The sequence below is a fragment of the Salmo trutta genome, chromosome 25, assembly GCF_901001165.1.
Source record: "Salmo trutta chromosome 25, fSalTru1.1, whole genome shotgun sequence".
NCBI classification, from domain to species: Eukaryota; Metazoa; Chordata; class Actinopteri; order Salmoniformes; family Salmonidae; genus Salmo; species Salmo trutta.
The window spans coordinates 12454644-12466308 of record NC_042981.1 but is presented as its reverse complement, the minus strand read 5'-3'; the positions used below and the strand labels follow the sequence as shown (position 1 = coordinate 12466308).

At 49.7% G+C, this 11665-nt stretch overlaps 1 protein-coding gene across 2 annotated transcripts in view; it reads right to left on the bottom strand.

The window, feature by feature from the left end:
* LOC115162033 (stAR-related lipid transfer protein 9-like) overlaps positions 1-11665 on the bottom strand; it is a 49026-nt gene that overhangs the window by 13249 nt on the left and 24112 nt on the right. Inside the window, exons 4-7 of one of the 2 annotated variants that reach the window (XM_029712950.1) lie at positions 2946-3062; positions 2651-2683; positions 2499-2560; positions 1475-1587 (exon numbers count right to left, since the gene is read on the bottom strand). In XM_029712950.1, coding sequence (XP_029568810.1) covers positions 1475-1587; positions 2499-2560; positions 2651-2683; positions 2946-3062 — 325 coding nt within the window. The remainder of the gene's footprint in view (positions 1-1474; positions 1588-2498; positions 2561-2650; positions 2684-2945; positions 3063-11665) is intronic. The other variant, XM_029712951.1, reaches the window with a different exon arrangement.

The window sequence follows — 11665 nt, the reverse complement described above, 5'->3', positions numbered from 1 at the left end:
GGAAAGGCTATGCAACCACTGTACAACAGCAGAACCTGAGACAGAGCTGCATTTCCTGACAATATAAAACAAATTTCAAACCCTTATTCAAGGTTTCAAAGACTTCTCTGATGAGGATAGGCTACCCGTCCTGTTGGGGGAGGACACAGAGAGCTGTGGGTTGGCAGCGCACTACATTGCTGCCTGCCATAAGATGAGGGACAGTGCCTGATAGACTGATCAACCTGCACATGTCCTCTACTGTATGCTTATTGTTATTGTTCAATGCATGGTTATTTTGACCCTTGGTTATTGTTGTTACTGTTGTCCCATTGACAATTTTGATTATTCTTATTTTATATTGTAAATATCCAAAGTAAGCTTTGGCAATATGTATATTGTTACGTTATGCCAATAAAGCAAATTGAATTGAAAATTGACAGAGAGAGAGAAAGAGAGAGAGAGAGAGAGAGAGAGAAAGAGAGAGAGAGATGAGGGAGGGAGAGACACAAAGAGTGATATGATAAGAGGAGAGAGGCTAAGGAAGAGGGGAAGAGAGGGAGAGATAAAAAAGAGCAGAAAGTGCAGTGCCTGGGTTCAAGCCAGGATTGCCACTCTGTATTCAAAATGGAGTCCGGAACCCAGACAAACAGACAGAATACCAGGACCACAACAACACACAACACACACCACACCTAAACAACATCTCTACTGAGTTGTTGTGGGAGATCTAACTACTGCTCACCACACCTAAACAATAGTACTACTGAGTTGTTGTGGGAGATCTAACTACTGCTCACCACACCTAAACAATAGTACTACTGAGTTGTTGTGGGAGATCTAACTACTGCTCACCACACCTAAACAACATCTCTACTGAGTTGTTGTGGGAGATCTAACTACTGCTCACCACACCTAAACAACATCTCTACTGAGTTGTTGTGGGAGATCTAACTACTGCTCACCACACCTAAACAACATCTCTACTGAGTTGTTGTGGGAGATCTAAATACTGCTCACCACACCTAAACAACATCTCTACTGAGTTGTTGTGGGAGATCTAACTACTGCTCACCACACCTAAACAACATCTCTACTGAGTTGTTGTGGGAGATCTAACTACTGCTCACCACACCTAAACAACATCTCTACTGAGTTGTTGTGGGAGATCTAACTACTGCTCACCACACCTAAACAACATCTCTACTGAGTTGTTGTGGGAGATCTAACTACTGCTCACCACACCTAAACAACATTAGTACTGCTCATCTCAGCTACAACATCTCTACTGAGTTGGTGAGTGAGGGAGGGAGTCCTATTCTGCATCCCAATTCTATACCTTCCTCCCTAAGTCTGCAGTAATGCACTGCTCCCCAAACATTGGAGTTGTGTAAATTTGGTCTTGAGGGGGGTATTGCCATGTAACACATCCACCCCATCCACTGCTGCTTAGTGTAGTACACATTTGTTAGTAGACACTTGTTCTGCCCTTCACCTTGTACATAGGGTCCTTTCTCAGGATGCTCCCTAACCCGTAGGGAGGGTTTCTTCTTCTGCTCTCTGCCTCGCAGCAGGTCACGAACACGCTCATTATAGATCTCCAGGAAACTGCAGGTGAAGAATAGTAAATAATATACTCACTGGTAGTCGGAGTCAGACCATCACTCAACACAATGTCCCTCTTACCTCAAACAGGATGTTCCCTCTTACCTCAAACACAATGTTCCCTCTTACCTCAAACACAATGTTCCCTCTTACCTCAAACACAATGTTCCCTCTTACCTCAAACACAATGTTCCCTCTTACCTCAAACACAATGTTCCTCTTACCTCAAACACAATGTTCCTCTTACCTCAACACAATGTTCCCTCTTACCTCAAACACAATGTTCCCTCTTACCTCAACACAATGTTCCCTCTTACCTCAAACACAATGTTCCTCTTACCTCAACACCAATGTTCCTCTTACCTGAACACAATGTTTCCTCTTACCTCAAACACAATGTTCCCTCTTACCTCAAACACAATGTTCCTCTTACCTCAAACACAATGTTCCCTCTTACCTCAAACACAATGCTCCCTCTTACCTCAAACAACAATGTCCCTCTTACCTCAAACACAATGTTCCCTCTTACTCAAACACAACACAATGTTCCCTCTTACCTCAAACACAATGTTCCCTCTTACCTCAAACACAATGTTCCCTCTTACCTCAAACACAATGTTCCCTCTTACCTCAAACACAATGTTCCTCTTACCTCAAACACAATGTTCCCTCTTACCTCAAACACAATGTTCCCTCTTACCTCAAACACAATGTTCCCTCTTACCTCAAACACAATGTTCCCTCTTACCTCAAACACAATGTCCCTCTTACCTCAAACACAATGTTCCCTCTTACCTCAAACACGATGTTCACTCTTACTCGAACACAATGTTCCCTCTTACCTTGAATACAATGTTCCCTCTTACCTGAAACACAATGTTCCCTCTTACCTCAAACACACAGACCCCTCTTACCTGATCTCAACCCTGCTGGAGTTGTGTCCTTCAGGGAATGTGTCATCAGATTTGAACAGGCCCTGTAGAGACCAGACAGGTAAAACAGGTCATTAACCAGGACACTACCTCACCAGGACCCTGTAGACTGAATTATAGGACCACTTCCTTACCTGACAAATCCTGGGGGTCAGGCCCATGGAGTCCTGAGAGAAGGAGGAGGAGGAGGAGGAGGAGGAGGAGGAGGAAATGAGGGAGGGAAAGAGGGAAAGAGAAGAGTCATTAACTCCATTGACACTGTGTCTCCTTTCAACACATATAGCAGAGCGGAGAATGCCAACAGCCATGTTCCAGATGACATGATAGGTAACACTTTCCTTACAACACATTATAACTGCATCATAATGCATTATGCCTGCATTAAGTCAAGTGTTACCATATGCTAGATATAATCCCTCCCCTCCTCACCAGTGTGCCCATCATGGTGTAGGTCTTGCCAGTGCCAGTCTGCCCGTAGGCAAACAGACAGACGTTGTAGCCCTCTGACGCCCCGGCCAGCACCGTCACTCCCAGGTCCTGGAACACCTACAGGAGAGCACACAGTCTCAACTACTATATAGAAAAGACGGCATAGTGTTGGGTCACGACAACACAACGACAAGCAGTGTTTATTAAGTTAGAAGGCGAGGGCTACAGTTAGAAGGCTAGGGCATGGGCGAGAGCAGTTAGCGTCCTCGGTGTGATACATTGTGTCATGGAGTGTTTTGTCGGACTACAGTACATCCAGATTAGGTCCAGCCAGGCACAACGCTGTGCCACCCAGCCAGTGTACTGGGTTGTTGCTTCCTGCAGAGGTGTTTGGGTAAGGAGCAAAGCCAGGGAGTCAGGAAGTCAGTTAATACTAAGAGTAAACACCCTGCTAAAGCAAGGAGGAGAGACGGGAGGCTGGGTGGCAGGACGGGAGGCTGGGTGCAGGGCCGAACGGAGGCCGGGTGGCAGGACGGGAGGCCGGGTGGCAGGACGGGAGGCCGGGTGGCAGGACGAGAAGCTGGGTGCAGGGCCGGAGGCCGGGTGGCAGGACGGGAGGCCGGGTGGCAGGATGGGAGGCTGGGTGTAGGGCCGGAGGCCGGGTGGCAGGACGGGAGGCTGGGTGCAGGGCCGGAGGCCGGGTGGCAGGGCCGGAATGGTGGGGGATTTGAAAGCCAGTTGTTGGGCAGAAAAATAAACCTCCCTAAAGAGAAGGATCTGATTGTGAAGAGATCCTGAGAAGGTCCCATACATGTAGACACATAGCCAGTCTGGGCGCATTGTTTTTCTTCCTCCCCTCGGCCAGGGAGAGATCAGGGGGTTGGAGAAGTACCCGCCACCCAGGTCCCAGGCCTACGGATATGCATGGCACCCAGCAGCCCAGGAGGTCCCGGGCTAGGCCCAGGTAAACACACCACCAGCAGCAGGAACCTGATCCAGAGCCAGTATCACACAGGATCAAACATTGCTCCTCCTCTCCTGTAGAGGCTCTCAGCCAACCTAATGACCAACAGAAGAAAAGGTTACACCAACCCAGGGACGGTGTTATGGTTGGATATAGTCCTGAAATATTTTATTAAAGTCCACGTAAAGCCATTTCAATAACCGTCACATCATAACCAAAAGGTAAGGTGGTCAGTTTCAGTGACAATGAGGCTCTTTTGTGTGAACTTTGTGTTAATAATCAACAAGGTAAAATCAACAACGTCAAAGTTTCTCCCGCCAGTTAAGAGGGCCAATATTGACCAGAGAGGTGTAGCCAGTCAGTCAGACAGTCAGTCAGTCAGTCAGTCAGTGAACACGGAGACCAGCTCGGCTAGTACCAGTAATCTCATGTCTTATCTAACTGCCATTGACCACATTCCATAACAGAAACAACCATAACACACAGAATCTCAGCTAAGACATGTCCACATGTTAACAGGCAAACCCTAATGGCAGTAACAGTCTATCTACATCACCATGTAGTAAAAGGTTCACCTTCTGATATCCACATGTCAGTCAAGGTCACTGAAATACATGATATTACACTACACACACAATAAACTTTTACATTGAAATCACAAGTACAATTCATGACAATATGTACATTTAGGAGACTCAAAGAGTTTTGTTGATTAGTTCACATAGGTAGAATACGGGTGATCTCTCAGTCCTGGCCTGTGGAAAAGAGAGCAGGTAAGAGCAGGTGGGAGCAGGTGAGAGCAGGTGAGAGCAGGTGGGAGCAGGTGAGAGCAGGTGGGAGCAGGTGGGAGCAGGTGAGAGCAGGTGAGAGCAGGTGGGAGCAGGTGGGAGCAGGTGGGAGCAGGTGAGAGCAGGTGAGAGCAGGTGAGAGCAGATGAGAGCAGGTGGGAGCAGGTGAGAGCAGGTGAGAGCAGGTGGGAGCAGGTGGGAGCAGGTGGGAGCAGGTGAGAGCAGGTGGGAGCAGGTGGGAGCAGGTGAGAGCAGGTGGGAGCAGGTGGGAGCAGGTGGGAGCAGGTGAGAGCAGGTGGGAGCAGGTGTTAGCAGGTGGGAGCAGGTGGGAGCAGCTGGGAGCAGGTGAGAGCAGGTGGGAGCAGGTGGGAGCAGGTGAGAGCAGGTGAGAGAAGGTGGGAGCAGGTGGGAGCAGGTGGGAGCAGGTGAGAGCAGGTGGGAGCAGGTGGGAGCAGGTGAGAGCAGGTGAGAGCAGGTGGGAGCAGGTGAGAGCAGGTGGGAGCAGGTGGGAGCAGGTGGGAGTAGGTGGGAGCAGCTGGGAGCAGGTGAGAGCAGGTGAGAGCAGGTGGGAGCAGGTGGGAGCAGGTGGGAGAGGGAGCAGGTGAGAGCAGGTGAGAGCAGGTGGGAGCAGGTGGGAGCAGGTGGGAGCAGGTGAGAATAGGTGGGAGCAGGTGGGAGCAGGTGAGAGCAGGCGAGAGCAGGCGGGAGTAGGCGGGAGCAGGCGGGAGCAGGCGAGAGCAGGCGGGAGCAGGTGGGAGCAGGTGACAATAGGTGGGAGCAGGTGGGAGCAGGCGAGAGCAGGTGGGCACTGCGGGTGGATATGCCTGACATCTATGCCTTGACAGGCAGGTAACCAGTCCCTGAAGGAAGACTTGAACAGGGCAACAGCCAAGGGCTCCCAAGTGGCGCAGCGGCCTAAAGCACTGCATCTCAGTGCTAGAGGTGTCACTACAGACCCTGGTTCGATCCTGGGCTGAATCACAACTGGCCGTTACTGGGAGACCCATAGGGTGGCGCACAATTGGCCCAGCGTTGTCCGGGTTAGGGTTTGGCTGGGGTAGGCTGTCATTGTAAAATAAGAATTTGTTCTTAACTGACTTGCCTGGTTAAATAAATAAAACGTCCAGGCACAGTTTCTCTCATGAAGTGGTGGTAATGAAGTCAGAGCATTGTTGTATCCAGGATGTGCTGAGGATGATTCCTCAAGCCCCAGTTGGTTGCTGAGGGTTTGAGCTAATTAAGGAGCTATGCCAAGTTGGTGCTGTGTATTCCAGGCAGGGGACAAACGCAGCCTATGTAGATACAGTAGTTACCAGGCTGGCCTGTGGCACATTTAGACCTTTTATTCTGCATAGGAAGAACAACTTCTTATTTCGCTTTCTAACCATGGATGTTACTTGGTCGTCCCACTGCAGATTCTTTTTCACAATGACTCCAATCATTTTTACTGATTGACAGACTTGCAGGCCTTTCCCGTCGATTGTAAGGGACTTGGAGGGGGCGGGTTTCTCACAAATGATATCAACGGGACCTTGAGGGGTTCAGGGTCAAGTACCTTCCAGGACCCATTCTTATTGGTTCAGGATGATTGTGGGCTGGAGATATTATTCACGGGACAGGACCACGGGACAGGACTAATTAATAGAACTGTGTTCTGTAGACCGCTCTGCAGGGGAGAGAGAGGGTACTGGGAAGGCTGTTATAATACAACACCTTGTTATGCTACAAAGGAATGCCGTCCACAACCTAGTGGTTTGATTAGAGCACTAGCCTGATCCCATATCTGTTTGTCCCCCAACACCTCTTACCCTGGACTCTCTTGCTCTTTCCCTCCTCCCTCACTCCTGTCCTCCCCCCTGTATCCGTCTCTCCCTCTCTCCCCCTCTCCCTCTCCTCACTACCAAACAGAATCAACAGTAGCTTTGTTAACAGCCACCCTTAAACAACTTAGTTGGTTGCTGACCTAAGGCTGAGGAGGGTTCCTGTTGTCTCAGCATACAAACAGCATAGAACTCCACTTCACTACTGTTAACTCCCACTCTCCTCTTTTTTTACACACACACACACACACACACACACACACACACACACACACACACACACACACACACACACACACACACACACACACACACACACACACACACACACACACACACACACACACACACACACCTCCATTTTGAGTTCCACAGGCAGGGAGTATTCTATGGAATATGAATCACACTGGCCCTGACATACTCGCATCTGAAACACTCTATTGTGTCTCGTCATATTACAATTATTTGGTAGAGGGAAATCCCTGCTGTCGTGTAGAAAGCATCCCTGAAAGACCACAATAGGCTCTCACTGCTCCAACTTACTATCACAGAACCCTTGCCTGGCCTACAGGTGTGGTGGCACAGCAAACCTGGAGGTATGTGGACAACAAAGACCAGACCAGTAAGGTCAGAAATGCAGTGCATTATGGGACGGTTGGACTAACGGATGATCCAGATTCAAGCAGGTCATAAAGAATTGAGCCAGAGGGCCAACAAAAACAGAGGAGAAGGACCAGAGTCTGTAGAATAAATGGCCAAAACACACAGGGAAAGACTAAACACTTGCATCAACAGGAAGGTTCTGTCTGTGTGTGTGTGCGTGTGAGTGTGTGTGTGTGTTTGTGAGAGTGTGTGTGAGTGTGCGTGCGTGTGTGTAGGTCCAACCAGCTCAGAGGAAACGGCATCTGACAAAAGGCTTGAGGTTTTGAAGTGGAAGGGGTAGGAAGGAGAAGGAAGGGGTAGGAAGGACGAGGAAGGAGGAGGAAGGGGTAGGAAGGAGGAGGAAGGGGTATGATAGATGAGGAAGGAGGAAGAAGGGGCAGGAAGGAGGAGGAAGGGGTAGGAAGGACGAGGAAGGAGGAGGAAGGGGCAGGAAGGAGGAGGAAGGGGTATGATAGATGAGGAAGGAGGAAGAAGGGGCAGGAAGGAGGAGGAAGGGGTATGATAGATGAGGAAGGAGGAAGAAGGGGCAGGAAGGAGGAGGAAGGGGTATGATAGATGAGGAAGGAGGAAGAAGGGGCAGGAAGGAGGAGGAAGGGGTATGATAGATGAGGAAGGAGGAAGAAGGGGCAGGAAGGAGGAGGAAGGGGTATGATAGATGAGGAAGGAGGAAGAAGGGCAGGAAGGAGGAGGAAGGGGTATGATAGATGAGGAAGGAGGAAGAAGGGGCAGGAAGGAGGAGGAAGGGGTATGATAGATGAGGAAGGAGGAAGAAGGGGCAGGAAGGAGGAGGAAGGGGTATGATAGAGGGGTATGATAGATGAGGAAGGAGGAAGAAGGGGCAGGAAGGAGGAGGAAGGGGTATGATAGATGAGGAAGGAGGAAGAAGGGGCAGGAAGGAGGAGGAAGGGGTATGATAGATGAGGAAGGAGGAAGAAGGGGCAGGAAGGAGGAGGAAGGGGTATGATAGATGAGGAAGGAGGAAGAAGGGGCAGGAAGGAGGAGGAAGGGGTATGATAGATGAGGAAGGAGGAAGAAGGGGCAGGAAGGAGGAGGAAGGTGGAGGAAAGGGTAAGATGGGGTAGGAAGGACGAGGAAGGAGGAGGAAGGGGCAGGAAGAAAGAAAAAGGAGAAGGAAGGGTTAGGAAGGAGAGGGAAGGGGGAAGGGGAAGAAGAACATGGACAGACGAGAAAGTGGGAAGGGGAGGAAACACGAAGAAGGACGAGAAAAAAATTGGAATCCTGAGGAAGGACAAGGAAGGAGGAGGAAGGGGGAGGAAGAAGGAGGAGAAAGGAGGAGGATGAAGAAGGAGGTCCAGTTGGTGTGTGTGTGGGGGGGTGGGTGGAATAGTGTCCACTCCAGAAGTGGGTCAGTCCAAGCAGAGGTCAGCTGTGGAGTGAGCCAACGCAGGATTAATTAATTAAGTAATTCATCTCTCTCTCTCTGGATAACTGCTGGTTATAAGAGCTTGTTTTGGAACTGGGATACTCTTTAGATTGTAAGCCTGGAGCCTGTCAATGGAGAGGAAAAACTAAAAGGGAGAAGGAGAAAGAGAGCGATAGGAAGAAGAGGGAGAGAGATAGAGAGAGATGGAGGGAGAGAGCGATGGGGAGAAGAGGGAGAGAGAAAGAGAGAGATGGAGGGAGAGAGCGATAGGAAGAAGAGGGAGAGAGATAGAGAGAGATGGAGGGAGAGAGTGATGGGGAGAAGAGGGAGAGAGATAGAGAGAGATGGAGGGAGAGAGCGATGGGGAGAAGAGGGAGAGAGAAAGAGAGATGGAGGGAGAGAGCGATGGGGAGAAGAGGGAGAGAGATAGAGAGATGGAGGGAGAGAGCGATGGGAGAAGAGGGAGAGAGAAAGAGAGAGATGGAGGGAGAGCGCGATGGGGAGAAGAGGGAGAGAGATAGAGAGAGATGGAGGGAGAGAGAGAGCGATAGGAAGAAGAGGGAGAGAGATAGAGAGATGGAGGGAGAGAGAGAGCGATAGGAAGAAGAGGGAGAGAGATAGAGAGATGGAGGGAGAGAGCGATAGGAAGAAGAGGGAGAGAGATAGAGAGATGGAGGGAGAGAGCGATAGGAAGAAGAGGGAGAGAGATAGAGAGAGATGGAGGGAGAGAGAGAGCGATGGGGAGAAGAGGGATAGAGAAAGAGAGAGATGGAGGGAGAGAGCGATAGGAAGAAGAGGGAGAGAGAAAGAGAGAGATGGAGGGAGAGAGCGATAGGAAGAAGAGGGAGAGAGAAAGAGAGAGATGGAGGGAGAGAGCGAGCGATGGGGAGAAGAGGGAGAGAGATAGAGAGATGGAGGGAGAGAGAGAGCGATAGGAAGAAGAGGGAGAGAGAAAGAGAGAGATGGAGGGAGAGAGCGCGATGGGGAGAAGGAGGCTGGCAGGCAGGCAGCTGTAATGGTTCTCAGTTTACTAATCCATGGCAGTGGTTGTCTGACCTCAGTGGCTGGGTCTGTTTTCATGAGGCCTGCTCAACTCTACACAAGCCCCTGGACTGGAAAACTCCTTCTTTTTGTGTGTGTGTGTTATGACGTCATTTGAAGGCCAGCCAAGACGAGTGTTCTTCCGAAAAACAGCCCCTTAAGTGCACTTCCCTACTACTACACACTATCTCATATAGCATGGGGTCCTTGGGCTAACAGTGGGCATTGGTTGGGTAAAGCTGCATTTAGGAAAAGTAAAAATCTGTTTGTTTATTGGTTGTGAATACAGTTTAGTTTCAGATGTTATAGCGGGTTCAGAAAACTGCTTATGTAACTACCTCCTAACAATGCAGTAAAATGTCAAACAAGTCCACATACATGTGTCTATGTTAAGAATCCAGGTTATAAATAAATATGCAGTGTGTATAAACAGTGGAACTAAAATGCAAGGTAAAGTAGTAAAAATATTACAATGAGCTACACTACATGGCCAAAATGGCAAAAGTATGTGGACACCTGCTCATTGAACATCTCATTCTAAAATCATGGGGATTAATATGGTCCCCCCTTTTCTGTTATAACATCCTCCACTCTTCTGGGAAGGCTTTCCACTAGGTGTTGGAACATTGCTGCAGGGACTTGCTTCCATTCAGCCACAAGAGCATTAGTGAGGTCAAGGCACTGATGTTGGGCGATTAGGCCTGGCTCGCAGTCGGTGTTCCAATTCATCCTAAAGGTGTTCGATGGGGTAGAGGTCAGGGCTCTGTGCAGGCCAGTCAAGTTCTTCCACACCGATCTAGAGAACCAATTTCATTGTATGTGGTAGCATTAAGACTTCCCTATGTCATTATTGCTCCTCCACCAAACTTTACAGTTAGCACTATGCATTTGGGCAGGTAGCATCCGTCGAACAGCCAGATGGTGAAGTGTGATTCATCCCTCCTGAGAACCCATTTCCACTGCTCCAGAGTCCAATGGCGGCGAGCTTTACACCACTCCAGCCGACGCTTGGCATTGTGCACGGCAAGGGGGGCAAAGTACGGCCCGCCGGGCACTTCAATCCAGCCCGTGAGACAGGGGTAAAAAAATACTAATATATATATTTTTTAATTGCCCTTTTTCCTCCCCAACTTCGTGGTATCCATTTGGTAGTTAGTCTTGTCCCATCGCTGCAACTCCCGTACAGACTCAGGAGGGGCGAAGGTCGAGAGCCGTGCGTCCTCCAAAACACGACCCAGCCTAGCCGCACTGCTTCTTGACACAATGCCCACTTATCCCGGTAGCACTACGCCGGCCTGCCACAGGAGACGCTAGTGTGCGATGGGACATCCCTGCCGGCCACACCCTCCCCTAACCCGGACATCGCTGGGCCGATCTCCCAGTCATGGCCAGCTGTAACACAGCCTGGGATTGAACACGTGTCTGTAGTGACACCTCAAACACTGCGATGCAGAACCTTAGACCACTGCGCCACTCGGGAGGCCCCCACAAAATGATTTTAACAAACAATTGGTCCCCAAAAAATGAGTCCCTCCGTTTAATTTCAAAATCCCAATGCGGTCCTCGAGCCAAAAAGTTTGCCCACCCCTGGCGTATGGTGATCTTAGGCTTGTGTGTGGCTGCTCGGTCATGGAAATTTCATGAAGCTCCCGGCGAACAGTTTTTGTGCTGACGTTGCTTCAAGAGGCAGTTTGAAACTCAGTAATGAGTGTTGCAACCGAGGACAAACAAGTTTTATGCGCTACACGTTTCAGCACTTGGCGGTCCCGTTCTGTGAGTTTGTGAGGCCTACCACTTCACGTCTGAGCCATTGTTCCTAAATGTTTCCACTTCACAATAACAGCACTTACAGTTGACCGGGGCAGCTCTAGGAGGGCAGAAATTTGGCGAACTGACTTGTTGGAAAGGTGTCATCCTATGACAGTACCACATTGAAAGTCACTGAGCTCTTCAGTAAGGCCATTCTACTCCCAATGTTTGTCTATGGAGATTGCATGGCCGTGTGCTTGATTTTATACACCCCAGCAATGGGTGTGTCTGAAATAGCCGAATCCCGGGGT